At 50.4% G+C, this 20,470-nt stretch overlaps 1 protein-coding gene and 1 non-coding gene across 9 annotated transcripts; both read right to left on the reverse strand.

Moving 5' to 3' along the window:
- Positions 1–3,119: 3,119 nt before the first annotated feature.
- Positions 3,120–3,235, reverse strand: LOC118606348. The gene has a single exon (XR_004952326.1). It is a non-coding gene; the product is annotated as a U5 spliceosomal RNA (small nuclear RNA).
- A 2,286-nt stretch (positions 3,236–5,521) lies between these two features.
- On the reverse strand, positions 5,522–20,108 carry PTCH2 (patched 2). Of its 8 annotated transcripts, none has more exons than XM_036233178.1 (22): positions 19,663–20,108; positions 19,017–19,209; positions 13,738–13,927; positions 13,562–13,631; positions 13,289–13,380; positions 12,416–12,611; positions 11,711–11,832; positions 11,415–11,562; positions 11,205–11,336; positions 10,960–11,115; positions 10,782–10,874; positions 10,334–10,459; positions 10,122–10,240; positions 9,639–9,987; positions 9,180–9,492; positions 8,946–9,088; positions 8,679–8,859; positions 8,269–8,549; positions 8,022–8,159; positions 6,828–6,970; positions 6,643–6,742; positions 5,522–6,274 (listed from the first exon to the last, which is right to left on the reverse strand). In XM_036233178.1, the coding sequence occupies exons 1-22, from the start codon at positions 19,753–19,755 to the stop codon at positions 6,008–6,010; spliced, it is 3,645 nt and encodes a 1,214-aa protein (XP_036089071.1). In that variant the 5' UTR covers positions 19,756–20,108; the 3' UTR covers positions 5,522–6,007. The 8 variants fall into 8 exon arrangements, 7 of the variants coding, with proteins under 7 accessions (XP_036089071.1, XP_036089079.1, XP_036089086.1 ...); XM_036233186.1 differs by having other exon boundaries at positions 6,643–6,719; positions 19,663–20,107; XM_036233193.1 differs by lacking the exon at positions 19,663–20,108 and having other exon boundaries at positions 13,738–13,949; positions 19,017–19,110.
- Positions 20,109–20,470: the final 362 nt, after the last annotated feature.

The following is a 20,470-nucleotide window of genomic DNA, read 5'->3' on the forward strand; positions in this document are numbered from 1 at the left end:
CTTATTCCTTGAGTCTCTTAACTTTAATTGCACTACTGAACATGTTTAATCGTAGCAGAAATTTCATTTTATTTAAAAATAATTATATGGTTTATATGTCTTTGCTAAAGGTTAATTATGCTGAATCAAGTTTTATTTTATTTTTTGTTAACATTAAAGAGTTCAACAATTATCATTAAAGTAATATCGAAGGTACTAGGTGTTAAATTGCAGGAAGACTTGCATTTCTTAGCAGTTATCTCAATTAAAAATGTCTTTGGTTGTATGTAATAGAAAACACAATTAATAGTGGGAAAACATTAGGAATTTATATATTTCAACTGTGATGACCAAGAAATTGTCTATAAGTGATACAAATGATATATCTAGAATAATGTTTAGGTTGTGGTTGACTTAGATTCAAACTTTCAACTTTCTATAAATCCACTACCCCTCAGAAACAAATCCCAGCTATTTAGTGAACATTTTATTTCTGTATAAGTACTCAGTGAAAACTTTTTCACTTTGAAATCCCAGTGACATAAAATGACTTGGTCCATATTTAAGTTATACTAAACATTCTGTGAGCACACCATACTTAGGTAGGCATTTACTGCCACGGCTGATAATTTCTAGAGTGAAACCCATTGCCTTGCTGAAATACTCTGATGATCTTAAGGAAGATACGAAAGAGGAAACGATTATTTCTGAATATTATTGACTATATTGAGGCAACCAATTTTGACTTCTAACCATAACCAACATGTCCACTCATTACAATCCTCTTAATTAGATAGAGGGCAAAAGATAAATTATTGTATTATACTGAATAATAAATTGTAGGTAATTTTTAAAAAGGCCTTAAATACAGGTGTGTATGATCACAATTATCCAAATGTTCAAGGGAAAACAAAACAGGATTCTCATGTTTTCTTGTATAATCAAGATAATTGAAAAAAAAGTAACACCTATTTTTGAAACAGTTGCTAGTTCTCTGATGTACTTCAAGTCATGAAGACCTGATGTTCATCAGGAACTATCACAATAGGAAAAGAAAAGCATGTTCCCTGCTATTACTAATAAACAGCCCATAATACTAATGCTTCATTATTAAATCTATACAAAATGCTTTCAATAATTTAATGCAGTTGAATATTCACATTTCTGTAAGAGATATTACCAGTTCCATTTTTTAGCAGATTAGAAAGTTTAAAGGATTTACAATCTGACATGAACCTTTTATTAAGGAAGTTAATAGGCCTGGGTTGACTACCCACCATGACTTGCCCAGTCAGGAATTTAAGATCAGATCACTCTTTGAGGTTACTTTCAGTTAGCTTTATTAGAGTGTCCATTTTTCTCCCACAATTTCTTTTGCTAAAAGAAAAAGTAGCGTTGGGGAGAAAAAATTTTCTTTTCCCCTTTTAAAATCTCGGCTGGGTCTTAAAATTAAACTGACAAAGATTAACAGGATAAAAACATACACATTTATTTAATGTAAGTTTAACATGACATGGGAGCCTTCCTAAGGAAATGAAGACTGGAAGAAATGGTTAAAACTGAGTATTTTTATCCTAGGTTTGTTGGAGGACAAACTAGTCTTGGAGGAATATGATAGGTTCAAGAGTATGAAGTAAGTGTAGTAAATTGAGAGGAATTTAGCAAGGCCTGTTGGTTAAGATTCTTCTGGAGTCTCTGTGTCTTTAGAGATAAGGATGGCTTATTCTGGTATAGGAATGGTTCCTCTCGCTTGGTTTTATGACTTGTTTCAAGGGAGAAGGGAAGGGGCTGGGAGTAGGGAGGAGTAGAGGTCAAAGTGACTTTACTGTTTTCTCAGATTCCTTCAGCTTAAAATATTCACTATGCCAAGGTGCCATATTTTGGGGTAGCATGTTTTGAACCTCATCAGTAGCGCAGTGATTAAGAGTATGCCTCTTCTGGAGTAAGGCTGCCTGCGTTTGGATCCCAGCTCCACCACTTTCTGGCTCTGTGACTTGAGTGAGGCTATTTAACCTTTCTATGCCTCACTTTTTTAATTTATAAATGAATATAATAGAATCTATGTAATAACGTTCTTAAGATTTTGTAAAGTGCTTAGAACTGTAGTAGGGCAGATTAAGTACTGTATTATGTGCTTAGAAAGTAAATCTATTAATTCATTTGTTTAATATTTGTTCCACAAATATTCATTGAGTGCTCATGTGCCCGACATTGATGTAGGGTCATGGAATCATGAGAAAACAACTCAGGTAAAGTCCCTGCCTTATGAACTTACTTTCTAAGAGGAGAATGATACATAAAAGTAAAGAAATTAATGTATCCTATTATCAGGGAGTAGTTTGTGGTCTGAAGAAAAATAAAGCTGGTTAAAAGGATGTGATGGGACTGGGACTATTTCATACAAAGTGGTGAGTGTAGACTTCTGATGAAATAACATTGAATTATATATAGACCTGAAGAAGGGTCATGAGCCATGTGTCCTGGAGAAAGGCATTATTAATTAAGAGGGCTCTGTGCAGGAGAGTGGTGTGTGTGTGGATTTACATTAAAAAAATAATAATTTGGTTGTGTTGAGGATTGTGACAAAGGGGGAGGGGTGAGATAGAAGTGGGGGAAGGGCAGTCTAAAAAGAGGGAGGAAGCTATTGCATGAATGGATCAAGAGCTCTTGGACCAGGATGGTAGTAGTAGAGGAGGTAAAATGTAGCTGCCTAATGCTTTGAATGTGGGAGTCAGTGGGACTTGCTGATGGCTATAAATTTGGAGGTTATGTGCTATGACACCTCCCCTAGGCATTTACTTAAAGCCATAGAACTTGATTACCTATGGGGAAGATGTAGACGGGCAGGAGGACCTTGATCTAAGACCCAGGAACATTTGGTAAGTATCCTGTCTGTTCTTTAGTAATGATCTTTTTCTACGTGGCACTTCTGAGATCGTATGTTATTTATTCTGGGTTGTGCTACTTACGCAAGTTTTTAGTGTTTGTCTCCCCTGGAAAAATGAGATCCTTAAGATGGGAACTTACTATCTGTACCTTTCCAATGTCGAGTGGAACATGACACACTTCTTAGTTTTCATAGCAACCAGAGAACAAACCACTCAGGAGAATTCATTTCTCACTTTCAACCACGGAAGAACAGCCTCATAAAAATGAGGCTTCAAAAAATTGGCTTAAAACTCATAATTGTTTCTCTCCACGGAAATCTTTAGTAAAAGGCGAAAGATTTATACGATCTGAAGAGAAACCAGAGTATGTCTTCCTGTTTCCGCTCGGAACCCCTCAGAGCAAGGTTACCGTCAGCACAGTTATGGTTGTTCAGTGCCTGCGTGGTTCGCGTTCCCGGCCTGGTGTATGTGTTTAAATCACTCATTCTAACAAGCTCTGTGCTCTGCAACAGTGGGCAAATCCCTGTGGGGCTGGAATTCAAGCGTCGTGATGTGTTTTTCGTGGTGCACCATGGGTATGCAAATCGCAGGCAGTCCCGGGCTGGTTGATGACACCAGCTGCCCGCGCCGGGCGGCCGCAGCTCTTCTTGTCTGTGGGTCCTCCTGGAATCCCTCTCCTGGTTTGCAGGGAGAGGTAAGGGCGTTTTCCGCCAGAGCCGGGTGCGGAGTTCCTTCCGGGGCTCGGATTAGGTATTAGTTTCCAATTCTTGCGGCTCAGTCCTGCCATTCCATGCCTGCAGGCTCTCCCCTGTTCTAGGGACAGAAGCAGAGACAGGCGAGTGCAGATACTCAGGGATCGTGGGACCGCGTAGAAAGCACGTCACCATCCCTCCTAGAGGAAATGGCATCCAATTTATCTTGAAAGGATGATTTTGTCAAGGGAAGGTGGAACAGTGCTTTAGGCAGAGGGAATAGCATATGCAAAATTATAAGAGGTGAGCGCTGAAAGTAATTCAGCTTGTGTAGTGTGGTGTGTCTGCGTGGGTACTGTCTGGGAGAGCTGGAGTGATGGCTCAGGCTAGATGGAGTTAGGTCTGGAAAGGGCTTGGATTTTATCTTGTCAGTGATGAGGAGCCATGAAAGGCAGTTGAAGTCAGAGGGCTGAGTAATGTGAGGTGCCACACAGGGTGCACTATCCTGCAAGTGCTGGGACTTGTCCCAGAGACCGGGTGTGGTCAGGGTCCCAGGACAGACCATTCCTGGGATGGTCCAATGTAACTGAGTAGAATCCCTTCAGCCCCTGCCATACCAGGACAACTCTTCTGTGTTTCAGGGTTTACCCCTAAGCATGCAATCAGAGCAAAAACTTTGAGCAAAGCTAACATCTATACAAACTACAAAAATAGAGAGCACTTATGAGGTGCCAGGTCATTTCTTACATAAATGATTTCATTTAAAATGCTTAAAGAAAGAGATAGCACCCTACAAGATAGGCTCTAATCTTTCCATTTCACAGAGGAAGACATTGAGGCTAAGTGAGGTTAGTTAACTTTCCCAGGTCACTCAGCTGGTAAGTGGCACAGTGGGCTGACAGCTTTTGCATTATTCCAGCCTGATGAGTTCTCTTCCTCCACCCAAAAGCTCCTCCTGGTGACCCAAACACTACTGGACCCAAGTCCAGCTTCCATCCCTTGGACGTGTTGGATGCACCACCCCCTGCTCTGGGTTCCAAGCCAACTACTCATTTTAGTGTTGATTCAGCTGCATTAGGCTTATTTATTTTTTTCACTTTTGGTCACATGATTATTTGGCCTTTGGCGTGGTGAGATGTGAGAAGGTAGTGCTCTTAGGGTGGTATCCTGCCTGGAACCAAGGTGTGTATGTGTGTTGGTTGAGGCCGAGCCCTGGGGATAGTTGAGGAGGGGCAATAAAAGACACCTCTACCCCATTCAGTGAGGTGCTGTACTCTAGCCCCGGGGGTGTGGCCAGAGTCTTCAAGGCCTCTGTGCAGTGGGACTGTTTAACCTTCACAGAACACCTTAAATACAGTGCCTCACTGATTGCTAGCATAATCTCAATTTCTGAACACTTTCCCTAAAGGCGCTTCTGGAGCGCCAGGCTGACTGCTGACTTGCAGAGGCCTCTCCCTTGGAGGTTGGTCTGGGCACAAAATCCTAAAATATCTCCAAGACCCTACTATCCCATCTCTTCTTCAATTGGCCACTTTCCTAACCCGTTTCCACTTTACCTCCTACCTGTTGCATGGCCGTGCCCCTCAATCCATGCCCCCCATGCTGCCGAAACAGGAAGATGGGTGATGAGTTTGGTAAGGTACACAGGGCTGGATTATGATGTCTCTGAAAGCCACACAGTAAGGTTTGAAACCAAAAACATTTGTATACTAAGCACTTAACCCAGACTGACACCAGGTATGTGACCAACAGATATTTGTGGAACATCATCTTTACTTCTAGGTGAATAAATAGACCCAAGTTGTGTGACAGAAATTCAGAACCTGGGGCCTTTCTCACTCAGGATGAGTAGCCCCAGGACCTTGGGCCCTGATATGTCTATAGGCAAACTCCCAGCTCTGTCCAAAAGAAAAACACCAAAGTCATTTGAGATGAGTTCATATAGAATATATTTCACTCTTTAAAAATAAAACTTTCAGTATAGCTAACATCTATACACACTACAAAAATAAACATCTTTATATAAATAATTTATGTGATAGGAGATGGACAGGGAATAGAGCGCTTACCCAGGAGTCACCAAGCAATGAGGGGCCAGGACTGGCAAGGGGTGCTAGGGGATCCCTTAGGCTTGATCTGCTGGGGGCAGCAGTGTGGGGTGGGGACAGGGCTGCACTGCACTCTGAAGTGCTGGATTTTACTCCCACCAGACAGGCAAAGGCGCAGAGGACCCAGGTATGCAAGGCTGCGCACAGCCTGGAGGGTGGTGGTTTTGTATAGGTATTAGGGAGGTCCGTGATGGCCAAGGTAGGGGAGGGGATGCAGGCGGACAGCAGCAGCAACAGCAGCGGAGCTCTTCAGGGGCCTGTCCCGTATCCAGTAACCCACCCATTGCTTCTCAGTGACTTCGTGTGGCCCAAGCAGGGTCTCCATGCTTCAGCTGTTCTTTCACTCAGTGGCTAGACATGATTCCCTAGAAGTGAGGTTGCTGGAGCCATTAGCAGTAGGTGTGGCATCAGGGAACCAAGTGGGCTCATCAGAGGCTGGGTGGATGTAAGCACCAGGCAGTGGGGGCGGGTGGAGGGCCACAGTCATGGAGGTAGTCACTCTGGCAAAGCTCTGGGGCAGGGTGGGGGAAACCCCCCACCTGAGCTCTCCTGCCCGTGGAGCTGGAGGACTCGAGACCTCGGCATTCTCCTTGTACATCTGTATCACCTGGGGGGAGACACCAGCATCAGTGAGCTCAGGGGCTACTGGGTCCCTTGTTGGCCTCCAGCAGGATATGAGAGACCTGATAAAGGACAGGGTATCAAGGCCTGGAGCAAACCCCACACCTTGCCCTGGACCCTAAAGGCTAGGGTGGGTCCTCTCAAGAAGTCGGGAGAGCTCAGGGGTAGGGAGGGACATGGTGTCTGGGCAAAAGGGGAGGCTGACACCTTTAGTTTGTGGCACCTCATGGATAGGATCCTTGTAAGTTGAGCCCTGTCTGTTGGCCACTGCTGGGATACTGTCCTGGCTCTGTCCCTTCCCTTGCTTGTTCCACCCAGTCCCCTGGGCTAGGAGCAGAGGGAGGGTATGATCACCTCTGGTGGGGGACCCAGGATGGACAGCAGCACAGGCAGCAGCACCAGTCCATGGAGGAGGCCGAGGAGTGTGAGCACTGTCAGCACCACAAAGAAGTACCTGGGTCGGGGTGGGTGGTCAGCTTGGGCAGGCCCGGAGGTCTGCACAGGCAGACCCCGCCTCCCTGCCCTGAGCCCTCCCTTACCTTACAATGAAGTCAAAGTTGGAACCAACAAGCATGAGCAGACCCAGCAATGTGGAGATGGCCCCATCCTTCACTGGGGCAAATGTGTGCTCTAGGGCCCGGGCAGCACGCAGGTTCCGGCTACCCTGGGTGGTCAGGAAGGCCTGGGGGAACAAAGTGGCTTTGGAGCTATTCCTTGGCCGACTATGGCCAGCTCAGCTCATCTATGACCCCAACTTCTGCTCATCTGACCCCAGCGCTCACCCATGCCTTGGCCCACAGAAGGCCAGGTGAGCTGAGTTCCTGGGACCTGCATGAGTCCATTTAGGTAACACTGTATAGATGTGTCTGGTGAGACACAGAACGATGTCTAGAATAGGTTGGCAAACTATAGCCTGTTTGTAAATAAATTTTGGTGAAACACAGCAACACCCATTTATTTCTGTATTGTCGGTGGCTGTTTTAGTGCCGCAACGGCAGAACTGCAACAGAGACTATGTGACCTAAGACTAAAATATTTACTCTCTGGCCCTTTACAGAAAAAGTTGGCCATTCCAGGTCTAGGAGGATGGACACTAACGTGATAACTTACCTCTGAAGGTGGCATTTCCAGAGATTTCTTTCTTTTTTTTTTTTTTTTGTACTTTTCTGTATGCTAACTTTTTTCCTCCCCCAAGGAGTATATATAGTATTCTTAAAATAATAATAGGGTCATTATGGGGGGAAAAGGAAGGGAGCTGTTTGTGGGGTCTGGCCAGATTTGTGCTGAAGCGTCCAGCTGGTCTGTGTTCCCCGTTTCCTCTGTCAGGGGAAGATGAGCTTCTCAAGGCTGGCCTGCTTACCTCAGTTCTAGGACCTCTGTGCTAGAAAAAGCCCTCTTTCACTCACATTGCCATCCAGCTGTCATCTGGATGGTATCTCTGATCCTTTTCACATTAAGAAGCATTGGTTCCCATTTTCTCTCCTTCCACCATTCTGTCCTCACCCTGTTCTGGTCAGGACTTTGTTCCCTCTTCTCGACCGAAATGGCTGCTTATTTATTTGTTGACTTATTTATTGTTTATTTCTTTGCCCTTTTAGGGTAAAGCCTGTCTGTATTGCTATTACATCCCTAATTCTTAAATAGTACCCAGCATGCACGTGGTGGGTGCCTGAGAAATATCTGCTGCATACTGAATCAGCTGGCCCGCTCCCTCCCTCAGTGCCTGTACTCACCAGAGCCACATGGACCGTGAACTCGACACCAATGCCCACAGATGCCACAAGGATCACCACGGGGATGGCACTCAGCTTGATGCCCAGGAAACCCATGATGCCAAAGAGCTCCACAGTTATCATCGCCAGGACCAGCACCTGGGGAGAGGAGGGCTAACCCAGGGCTCCCGGGAGGAGGGATGACGGGATGGGCCGGCCAGGGCGAGGGAGCCAGGGCCGCTTAGATCCCACCCCTGCAAAGACTCACTATTAGGCCAGCCGTCCAGGGGTTGAGCAGCAGCAGGGCACAGACGAGGAAAGTGCATACCAGCAGGATGCAGACAGCCAGCAGGAAGCAGCGCCGTAGGCCCAGATACTGCTCCCAGAAGAGGAAGGGGGAGCCACTGGGGTAGGCACGCACCCCAGCCCGGCCTGCCTCCGCGCATGCTGCCCGGGCCCCCTCGATGGCCTCCACGAAGTCTGCAGTCTTCTGGAGGCCGTGCAGTAGGAAGGGGAACTGAGCAAACTCCAGAGGCTGGGCCGCCGGGACTGTGGAGGGGAGGGGGCGTCAGGGAGAGGGAGGGGTGGCCAGTGAGCATAAGGAGCAGTGGGCAGGGCCTTAGGGTAGGGCCTGTGTGGGCCCAGGCTGAGGCTCTTGCTGGCTCCCCTGGGACTCACTGCGGAGGTTCTCCCCGGTGGTGTCATACTTGTCGTGTAGCCACTCGGGAGGTGGAGGGTAGAAGTTGGCCTGCGAGGCTGCCAGACCCAGGGGGTCACTGCTCACCCACACAGTCAGCCCCACATAGAAGAGCTCGGGTGGGATCAGCCCTTCCTTGTCCACCAGCTTCCTTGTGGTCAGCTGCAGAGGCGGAGAGGGCTAAAGGCCTGGGCCCATGAGGCCCGGAGCCCCTCTGTGCTCCCTGACCCTTCCAGCCTTCTCCCAACCTGGCTGAAATCCAGAGGCTCCTGGGGATTGCCGGTTTGGATGAGCAGCTTGTAGGCCAGGGCACCGTCCTCAGAGCCATTGCGGTATGAGTGGTGGGTAATGTGCCCGGAAGCCCAGTCCTGGTCAAATGCAGCCTGGATTCCTGGGGAGGAACAGGGCAGGGTGCAGTTAGCCTGTGGCACCAGGGGCTTTTGCCTGCAGCACTCCTCCCTGCCGGTCCCCTTGCCTCTCACCCTGTAGCCAGTTCCGGTAATAGTGCAGCCAGGTGCGGGGTGTCTGGGTGGCAGGTGGGGGCAGCACGGCCTTGAGGGAACTGAAGCGCTGGTGCAGATCAAAGAGGGCTCGTTGGGAGTGGGCGTAGTCAAAGCCACCCTGTGTCACCAAGGCCACCTCGTAGAGGGAGAAGTACCTGAGCTGGGCGCTCAGGAAACCATGCTCCTTGGTGCCCCGAGGCACCACATCTGTCATGGCCAGCCCGTCTTGCACCAAGGTCGCTCCGTAGAGGCTCAGGCCCAGAAGAGCCCCAAAGAGCACCAGCACCACAGCCTGTGGGAAATGGCAACTCAGATGGAGACTCAGAGACATCCCACAGCCAGCAGGTGGCAAGCTAGGCCTCCTGCCCTTCTTGGAGCCCAGAGGCACCTAAGCCTCTGTCCTGCCCCACCCCAACATCTCTGGGCCTGGAGTCTTACCTTGGCCTGTGACCGGAGCAGCAAGGGCGCAAACTGATGGCGGACAAAATGGGCAAGATTCCAGCGGGCACAGGGCAGGGACTTGCAGGCTGCCTTCTGCCTTGTCCCCTCCTCCTGGCTCAGAAGGTCTCGTGTGGACCCTCCTGGGCTGAAGAGCTCAGAGCCCAATGCGTCAGAAGTTGGGGGCACCAGACAGGCCTGGGGAGGCAGGATGGTGACCACATGCTGGCTGCTGGCTTCGCAGTGGGCAAAGGCTTGAACCGTGGCCGTCAGGTGGGCAATGCTCACTGGTACTGTGCTATCTGCCAGCTCCTGGGGCAGAATCTGAATCACCCTAGCAGAACAGGGGCTGAAAGAGGCAGAGAAAGGAGAGGGGGTGACAGGTCTGTGCCTGGAAATGCTGGTGAAGGCACAGGATAGGAAGGGGCCTGTGGCAGCAAGCCTGGTGGGGTGGGGGGGGGGGCGGGAGTGCAGGGACAGTACCTAGAGAAGCAGCAGAGCACATCGAGGCGCTGGCAGTGGCGCCGGTACAGGTCCAGGCTGAGGATCGCTGGGAAGACAAGCATCACGGCTGCAAAGTTACAGCCAACCACTATGGCCGCCTGGGGGATGGACAGGAGGGGCACAAGGCTGGATGAAGCAGGCCCCCAGCTCCACACCCACCCCAGGTTTGGGCCCTGTCTGTGAGGCCTCACCTGCAAGGAGAAGGCCCGCAGTGCAGGGATGGGGACGAGGGCGGCCATGAAGAAGGCGACCATGTTGTTGATGGACGTGAGTGTGACACTGGTACCCGTGCGCTGCAGACACTCGCCCATGCGCTCCTGCCAGGACAGGGCAGGGGGTCAAGGGTCTTCACGGCAGAGTGAACGGGAGGCTCAGCAGAGAAGGAACAGTGACCACACAGCAGCTAACATTTACTGAGCGCCACATACATGTCATGCATACTGTGCTAAGCACGTGACTTGAATTCCCTCACCGATCTCCACATCAACCCTTAAGACACAAGCACTATTATCACCACATTGCAGGTGAAGAAAGTGAGGCACAGAGAAGTTAATTAGCAGCCCAAGGACACCCAAACCAAGAGGCTCTTAACCCTTATGCTGAGCTCAGATGAGCCCAGGCTCATGGGTGAGGCCGTACCTGGAGAGGGGTGCCAGGTGGAGCCTCTGTGAAGGCATGTGCCAGCAGGAATATGTCATCCACGCCGATGCCCAGTGTCAGGAAGGGCAGCACCTGGAGGGGCACAGGGGCAAGCAGCTGGAGGGACTGAGTAGACTGAACTGTGGGCACCCAAGTCTGCCCTGCAGTCCTGGTATACCTGGGTAGTGGCAGCATTGAAGGCGATACCGAGCAGGGCACAGAGCCCAAGGCCTGAGGCCACTGCCAGGGCCACCAGCAGCACCCCGGCAATGCCCACAGTACCCTGGGACTGGGCACAGTCCCACCGCAGCATTGTCACACAGGCATAGGCCAGCTGTGGGGAGAGAGGGGACTGTCTCGAACAGGGGTTCCCAGGCTGGGCACCAGGTGGAGGTGGGGCAAGGTGTCAGGAGTGGGACCCACCATGAGCAGATAGCCTCCCGCCACACGGGCAGCACTGACTTCAGAGAAAGCGTGCAGGATGTCATCCAGAGTGGTGGAGGAGAAAGCGTGGATCTGCTGGGATGCATTCTCAGGCAGGGCCTCCTGGGCCAGCTGGAGAGACAGGGCAGATCTGAGGACCAGGATGAGGGAGCAGCCTCAGGGCACCGCCTTGCCCTTTTCCATACTAACCTGCACGAAACGCCGCTGCCAGGCCTGCAGCACTGTGCCAGCCTGCTCCTCACTCCAGCCGATGTCATGCGTCTGGTAGTCACCCCGGAAGTGCTCGTACAGCTGGCGGGGACTCATCAGCAGGAAGGTGCTCTGCAGGGCCTCTGCCCTGGGGAGGGGCGCAGGAGAATTAGGGGTCAGAGCTGCCTGAACACCCAGTGCGGGGTGTGCAGGGGGCTTTTGCCAGAGCTGCCTGGAATTGAAGCATGGATTCCCATTCCTCAGGTACCCGTGCCAACTTCCAGGGGAGGCCCTACCTCAGCAGCTGTCCTTGGGGGTCTCTGGCCGTGCCTCCCAGCAGCAGTTCCTCCTGCCAGTGCATGAACTTGTGGGAGAAGCCGTGGCAGCCCCCGCTCAACTCCTGAGCCACATTGGGAGCCTGGAGGGAGACAGAGGAGGGGTTTAGTATTCAGGGCCCTGGCTGTGGATAACTGGTATCCCTGGGCTGGTACCTCCAGGAACCACGAAGCTTTGCAGGCCTGAAGTGTAGGAAACTATCTCCTGAGCCTCTTGCCCAGCCCTTAAGTGAGCGGCTAGGATCCTGCAGAGAGGAGGCCACAAGGGGAAACAGAGGCCTAGAAGCAGGCTGCTGGGAGAAGCTGGTATAACTGGGTTTTAGAAAAAGGTCCACATTCACAGGGCCACACAGGCACTCAGGAAACTAGGGAAGATACTCGTGCTTAGCCAATTTGTCCTCAGTTTCCCTGTACAAGTCTATTTTGATAGAGTCCAGCCTTTCTGGGCTTAGAAAGGAAAAAGGGATTCATATGTCACTTGAGGGCTCCTTAGGAGAACTGAATGATAATGGAACATTAGGCATCTAGCACACTGGGGTCACAATGTCCAGGAAATAGGGAGCTGGGCACAGAGCACAATCTGCTCTCTCCCAGAACAGAGAAGCATACGAGGAGGGGAAAGGGAAGGAAAACAGCCTTTCTCTAGCAGACCTGGTTGGAACGCACCTGCCTGCTGTGATGGTTAGGAGCACTAGGCGGGCAGTGAAGGTCGTCAGGGTTCAGACAGGGCCGCCCCACGTAGGCCTGGCCCACCTGTGCCTTGTCTAGCAGCTCCCGGAAGCCCTCAAGGGAGGCAAATGGGCCTAGCTCCTCCAGCAGCTGCTCCGGATCCAGATTGGTCCATTGGATGTCAGGACGGCCGCTGATGGGAGAGCCCATGGCTCGTGAGGATCAGGGATCAATTCTCACCCTCCAAACTGCGGCTAGGGGACCCATGCTGTACGCTACCCTCCTCCTAGCCTCTCATTTATCCCTCCATATGGAGGGTATGCAAGGCTCCACTTCTCAGAACTCTCAGGCTGTACCAGCCCACCAGGTTGCTGCAGTGAGCTGTGGGCAGATGCAAGGGGCTGAGATGGACATCAGGACAGAAGGTACTTAATACATGCAAAAGGCCCAGATAAGCCTCACTGAGTTCTTCCCAAGCCATCTACCCTTTTTTTCTAATACATAAACCATATAGGCACCTGCCTGTAACAGGTTTTCTTTCTGGCATGGGCAATAGCTTAGCTGATGCCTAGCTATCTCTCCCTGGCAAAACATCTTTCCCGGGATTTTTTTCTCCCCTTTGCTCAGGTCTTACAGATCTCTGTGTTTTGTTCTGTATAAACAAGATAGGTCTGCCTTTCCTTTGGAGGTGAGGAGACGGGGGACACAGAGAGGGCCCTGGGGCAGCCCATGCTCTGAACCTGGCCTGAGAGGTCAGTAGGTCCTCGGTAAGGCTGTGATCATCACCTTTACGCCCACCCCTCTTTTCAGCTGGGGAAGTCCCGGTAGGAGACAAGGCAGGGCCCTGGGAGCAGCTGTGGTGGCACTCACGGCAAGTAGGCAGAGCCCCCTTGGAGTTTGGCTCCCTCCCAGAAGCAGTCGAGGGGGGTGAGGATCACACATGGGAACAGCTTCTCAATCATCTGCCAGGGACACCCCAGGCCACATCAGTCCTGTCCCTGGGTTCCTTTCTCCACAACCTTTGCAGGATGCCCGCTGCAACCCCACCTCCCGACTCTGAGCCTCCGAGTTTCTCTGAGCCCTCCCCGAAGGCAGAAAAGTTCCACCTCCACCCAGTCTCAGAGAACAACTCAGGACACTCACCCGCTCGATCATTCCATTTTCAATTAGGGGAACTCCTGATTTGTAGCAGATTTTGTTCAAATCCCAGGACCTGCAGTAGCCAGGAACACAGGAGATCAGGGGAAGAGGTGGATTCCTGCTCCAGCTCTGCCATAGCATGCCTCCCCCCAGCTGCTCGGGGGCTCAGCCAGACTCACTTTCCATAGAGCGATACTTGCACTTTACTGGCGGTGAGGGCTGCCTGGAGGTGGAGGTCAAGTGCTTCAGGTGTGAGGATGTTCTCCCCCTCCTGGCGTGGGGTCTGTATCAACATCTGGGAGGTGTATGCAGCTTCCTCTCCCAGCTTCTCCTTGGTGTAATGCAGCTCCTGGCTCACCCGGCTGCCCACTGCCAGAGCAGAGAGAGAAAGCTAGGGGGGAAAGAGCCTCGGTGGATCAGAGCTCTGGGGGATGTGGGACCCTAACCCACTGAGGCCTCTCAGGACAAGTGGGAAAAGTGCTGTTCAGAGGGGCCCCTGCCTTCTCATCAACGATCGCGCTGACTCCCGAGGCTCCTGCGCCTGCATGGAATCTGGAGTTCTGTCAGGGAAGCAAGAGGCCTCAGCTGTGTGACTCTATGGAATTCTTGTGTGCTCTAAGATTTTAGCATAAACCAGGTTGGCTATGTTTGGGGCAAGTAACTTAAAAATGAGAAATCAGTATGAGCTGGGCCAGGGCTGGGGTTTCAGGGGCATCCTGGTAAAGGAGCCCTTACTCAGTTATTCTATGCTTTGGTGGGGAAAGACAAGAAAGACAAAGGGGATAATAAAGAGGCTGCTATTAGAAAAGTCTCCTAAGGGCTGGGGCTGGTTCCTAGCTCAGGTTGCCCTGGACAATGATTTAAATCCATGCACTCAAGAGGGTAGGGATGGGAGTGCCTGGTAAGAATGGGCCCTGAGATGGCACAGGTGAGGGCGAGAATCAGAGTCCTTCAGTGTGATGCTGTCCACATACTGGTTCCACTCATGCAAGAAATACCTGGAATCAGTTCATGTACCCTGGGAGAGGTGACAGCAAACTGAGCCAAGGGGAAGAAAGGGTTCCATATCCCTTTCGCCAGTCTCACTGTCCAGGAAACAGGGAATCCCAGCGCCAGGCCAGCCTTAGTCTCCTTGATCTTAGCATCCCTTAAGTCCTGAATTATGCTGGCCTCGGGGTCATGCTCTGTCACTGGGGCGTGGGGGAGGTGGGGGCACTGTGAGGGGAAATGACCTGACTGGTTTGGAGGAGGGTGAGGACCAGTGCCAAACCACCCCTGGCTTTGTGGACTTGGTCTGGTCTTAGAGCCACTTCTGTTTCCAATTTTTGGGGGACCCTTCCTGTTGGTCACCAACACCCCCGGGGCTCACATGTGCTGTTTCTCCGAGACTCCAGCCCTATCTGGGAGCATCACCCTCCCCAATCTCTTTTTCAAACCCGTATGATCTCCTCATTTGTGAGAGCCCCAAACCCTTGGGAACCCCCCGACACAGATTTACGCATATGCTCACATCCTCCCACTCAAATCTCATTCCTAGCCCCCTCATGAATCTAGTTTCACACAGCCATCCTGCCCGCTTCCACCTACTCTTTTTCCTCCTTCCCTGACTCCCCACTCCTTTCCCAGGCCTGCAAGACAGTGCTTATTTCACCAGGCTTAGACTAGAGCTGTCACAAGCAGGGACAGGAAAGGACAGAGATAAGCTCCCTATAGTGAGCCTGCTGAGGAAAAGGAGGCACGAAAGAAGGAAGGAATCCAGACAGAGTTAATAAGAAAGCAAAGAAACACTGACAACTTAAAATATAACATCAAAGAAAATAAAGAACCCTCAGAAGAAATGAGGAAGAGATAAAGGTAAAGCTTGGCTGACAGTGATGATGACAGATAGGAGGACAGATGAACTGGGATGTATTGTATGAGAGTGGCTTTGAGCCTTGGCTCTGAAACTTAGTCTGTACTTGAGGCAAATTACTTAGTCTCTCAGACTCTCAATTTCCCCATCTGTAAAATGGGGACGATGGTTATCTTGGTAGCATTAGAATCAATGCAGGCAAAGTGCTTAGGAAACTTGCCCAGCACGTAGGCACAGATATGGAGTTATTATTCAGTAGTTTCTGGGAGAAAAATGATGTCACGGAAAAATGAGAAAGGACTAGAGAAAAAGCCAACTGTAAGTGAGTGGAGAGGAAGTAGGAGAATAGGAGAAAGAGACATCAAAATAAACATTTGTTAAAACTTGTGTGCCTACAAAAGGGAGAATATAACTGGTTAGCCAGGATGGAGAAAAAGCCCACCTTATAAGCAGTCCTATAAATGCAAATTAAAATAGCGATAAATGACCATTTATTAAATTTGCAAAAATTAAAAAAATTAATAGCATTCATTACTGGCTTACAGGAGTGCACTCTAACCTACCATGGGAGTCTAATTTGGTACAATTTTTAGGGGAAAGCAATATTGCAATATGCGGTAAGTCCCTCAAAAATATTCATAATCTTTGGCCTAGAAATTTCAATTGTAAGGGCCTATACGTTATATACATTATTGTAGGGACTCAAACTACCTCTGAGCGAAGTGGGAGCCATGGTAGGCTTTGAGCAGAGAAGCGAGATGGCCTGACTTTTACATCACCTACCAACATATTCTGGAGCTGAATTGTGAATGAAGAATAGGAAACGGCCAGGGGAAGAAGTCAGGAAAAGGAATTCTGGACCAAATGCGTGCAGGGGATTGTCAAAAGCTGTGTTGCTGGACTGCTAAGAATGAGGCAGAGACAACGTTGGAGAAGCAATCAAGAGATTATGGAGGGCCTAGAATGTGTGCTAAAGAGCTTGGACTTGATTCTGGAGACCCCCTAGAACCTAACAAAGTGGTGGAAGGGCCCTAAGTGGGGACTGACTTGGCCAGATTTAGATACACCACAGGAGGGCAGTGTGGAGGCAGATTTGAAGGTGAGGCCACGGAAGACCTTGATTTCCTGGTCAATCGTTTGAAAGGCGTAGGGCCTCTCCCCAGTCTCAGAGGGTGAAATTCGATTAGTCTAAGAAGTCAATAATGGTAATTCCATTGCTTTTGTCAGGTGGAAGATTTAGGTACAGAGTGCTGTGTAGCGCTTGCCAAAGTGATCAAATGAGAAGTCAGCTGGGGGGCTTCTGGTAAATTTTTCCTCATTTTCAAAACGGGATGCAAGAGAGGGATGACTTCCCTTTTCTGCCACTGCAGCAGCCATCGTGGGACAAGGAGGTGATAAGCCTGAGTACAAAAGCCCAACATGCTGAAGAAGGCAGAGGAGAAAGACAGCAAGAACCTGGGTCCTTACGGATGTCCATATGCTGAATTAACCATATGGAATTTCTTTACTGTCTAGTTACTGCCAGATTTCTTGTTATAGGGGATAATAAATCAATATTCTTCCTTCCTCCTTCTCTTCTTGCCTTTCTTTCTCTCTCATGTGGCTAAACACATTCTAAATGACGATCAGGAGTATACTGGAGATTGATAAAGGCTTCAACTAGAGTGAAAGTTGCAAGGGTGGGAAGAAGTGGTATGTTATGAGAGAGGCTAAGAAAGAAGAATTTGCTGTTTTAGTAACCGATAAGGTGAGCAAGAAGAACTGAGGCCGACTCCCAATGTTTTGAAAGCAAACTTGGGTACTTGAGTCAATAGTGGTTCTGCCAACAGATTTGTGGCCATCCCCGGCCTTCTAGATAGAATGGTTGTATGTTTCTTATTTTCAGGGACAGCTCCAATTTCAACCCATCTCTATCACTATTTCTTTAAATACTATTTGGGCTATATGTTGTGATTTTTATTTTAGAGAGCAATCTATCTTGGAGCCCTTTAAACTTTAAAATTAATCAGGAAGGACAAGGCGCATTCTAAGTCTCACCATGGCAAAGCTGGAGAGGACCCTGATAGAAGCCAATATTCTGCTTCTATCTTTGTTTTCGCTACTAGAAAAATGGAAAGGAATAGAGAATACTCTTCCATCCTCACCTTGATCAACTCCTCATTGACTAGGCACTACTGGGACAAGCCTCAACTACAGATGTAGAGAAAAGATCAGGTTGAAATCACGCCTTTGACCTCACCCCCAGTCCTAGCTAATACAGTACAGAGTGGTATTCTGAAATAAAGAAAAAAGTCCTGGGAATTGGCCACTACCCTATTACATCACTTTCCCACAAAGAGCAGCAAAAAATCTGGTGGAGTGTCAGAGAGAGAGGATGAGGAAACCTGGAGACCCAAGCAGTGTTGAGATGGGGAAGGTCTGGTGAATGAAGGAGGAAGACGGAGGGGGGCGGGGGAGACAGCCTCTCTAGTGGCAGGAAATCTAAGAGTAATTTGGGACCACCCAGGCAGCTGGGGTGTGGGTGGGGGTGTGTATGTGCGTGTAAGCACATGTGTGTCCTGGGGCTGGGGGCAGACAGGCACAGAGAAAACATCTGCTCTGGACCCCAAGGCTGGCCTAGAGTATATAGGTATGTAAGAGTCTGCAGACAGCTGTGGGCAGGGCGGGGATGGGGTGTGGGAGCCCAAAAGGCAGGCAGGCAGGCAGGCAGGCTCCAAGAAACATCTGCTCTGGATCCTAGAGCGTGCCAGCATTTGAAATAACTCAAGGGTGTGAGACTCTAACCTGGGCCCTGCCTTTGGATGTAGGCCAGTGCACAGGGGAGCTTTGGGGGAGTCCACAAATGCAAATTCCCAGGCAAGAACAGAGGGTGGTTTCACTCTGATAAAGGGCTGCCATGGGAAACGGGGCCCCAGGGAAGAAGAGAGTTATGCCCAAATTATTAAGACATCATTTTAATTCAATGTTTCCATTAGGAAGTGAGGATTTGGTCCCATCAGCCCCTGCTGTTGCTTCAAAGTATAGATTCTGTGCTCCACTAAAAGGCTGGAGGGGGACTGGATGCATGGGACTTCTCCCTAGAGGACTGCCTGCTGATTTACTCAGTTTCTCCAGCTCTCTAGTTCTAACTTTTCTGATTTTCCTGGTCAGATGTGATCTCTGTCTTCTCTTATACAACATAATCATATTTCACTTAGTATTATATGGTGTCTTATATATAGTATATTATATCCCAGTACATATTTTACTTTCCTTGCTACTGAAAGTAAGTTGCCTTTGCAAATCCTGCCATGCAGTCAGAAATACACATAAAAGGTTGGGAATAAATGCCAACTACACACACACACGCGCGCGCGCACGCGCGCGCACACACACACACACACACACACACTATTCCATATACCTAGTCACAGGACCCCATCAACTACAGATGTCCATTTACAAGTGTGGGACAGATCAGTGCTCCCAGATGCCCAGGCTCTGGTGGACAGGTGTCCCCTCCAGACCCAGAGCCAAGCCCTCTAGAACTCAGTAGCCAGCTCTTCACCGTGTTCTCGCCTTGGGTTCACTATACCCAAGTGGCTATGGTTAGTGTCCACAACTCACCTTCCACCCAGAGCTGTTCTAGGTCTGTCTCAATGATGGCCACGCGGAGACCCAGCGCCAGGGCCCCAAAGGCCAACAGTCCCAGGAAGAACACTTTGCCACAGTGTCTCTGGATCCCGCAGCCCAGAGAGAAGAGCAGGCCCTGGAAGTAAGCTCGAAGCCAGAGCGGAGCCTTCAGGCTCCCAGTTAGGATCTGGGATGGAAAGAGAAGGGTCAGCCAGGCATTGCTGCAACAGTCCATGTAATCCTTCCCTATCCTCCCTATGCACTCCCTCTGCCAAGCCTAGTTTTTTGGTGTCTGGATGCAGGACAGAGAGGACCTGCACATACACATGGAGTTAAAAAAGATTTAACTCCACTCCCTCCCCCTCCACCTCCACACACCCTAGGAAGGCATAGAACCATTTTCCGAGAGTAGGATACACATACACACACCTGTTTTCAAGTGGACACAGAGGTAAGCCCACAGACACTCACTCTCACTGGTCAGGTGCAGAGGAGACACAGATGGACATACACACCTTTCCAGGGCAGGCAGTAGCACACAGCAATCAGAGACATCACACCTTGTAGAGGCTCGAGTGACAAACCTGGGGTCACTAGATTCGGTCCCAGTCTTCCTTTTTTCGGCTTTCTCTCAACTCACCTGGGGTGCTGCAGCTCGAGCTGGAGGTGTGTAGTTCGGGGGCAGCTCCCCTAGGGGCGGCGACCGAGCCATGCTAGCGGGGATGGGGGGCATGGGCACCCCCAACCCGCGTTATCTGGGAGACCCCATAGGCTGGCCTGGTCCCGCTGTATCGCGGGACCCCGCGTCGGGATTCAGTGGGGCCACTTAGGCGCGGGCGGGCCGCGGTGGCCGTGATCCAGAGGAATGCAAAGCGGTGCGGGTCCGGGGCGCAGCGGCCGGAGCGAGTCCCGTGTGCCCGCAGAGCTACCGGCCCATGACACCCAGCGCGGCTTGAGGTGGCGACCGCAGTGCGGAGGACGCTTCTGTAGCCCTAGAAAAAGGGAGCGGACAGGGGCGACGCCCTCCCATTGGCTGAAGAGCCCGCAAATTACTCTGAGCCGCGCTGCCGGATCCGCTGCTAGGCAACGGCGCTGCAGGGGGCAGGGCAGGAGACCACCCAGGCAGGGCCACCCCTCGCCTTGTTTCCCCGCCCGCCCGCGGGGCTCTCGGGGGAGGAGGAGGGAGAGCGATCCCGGAGAGGCAAGGCGCTGGCCAAGTATAAGTCAGGAGAGGCCAATGCTGAGAGGGGGGTATCTGCTGGCCCACCCAGCCTAGACGCGAAGACTTCTTTTCACTCTTCTCTGCCTCCATTCTTGCCCCATTCAGTCCACTTTCTTCACTGAAGCCAGTCATCTCTCTAACATGCAAATCTGATAACTCCAAAACACAAAGCCCACTTGGAACGCAGCGCCCAGCATGATCTAACTAAATAAAGCCTTATCGCTCA

Source organism: Rousettus aegyptiacus, unplaced genomic scaffold, assembly GCF_014176215.1.
Source record: "Rousettus aegyptiacus isolate mRouAeg1 unplaced genomic scaffold, mRouAeg1.p scaffold_m13_p_1, whole genome shotgun sequence".
Taxonomy (NCBI): domain Eukaryota; kingdom Metazoa; phylum Chordata; class Mammalia; order Chiroptera; family Pteropodidae; genus Rousettus; species Rousettus aegyptiacus.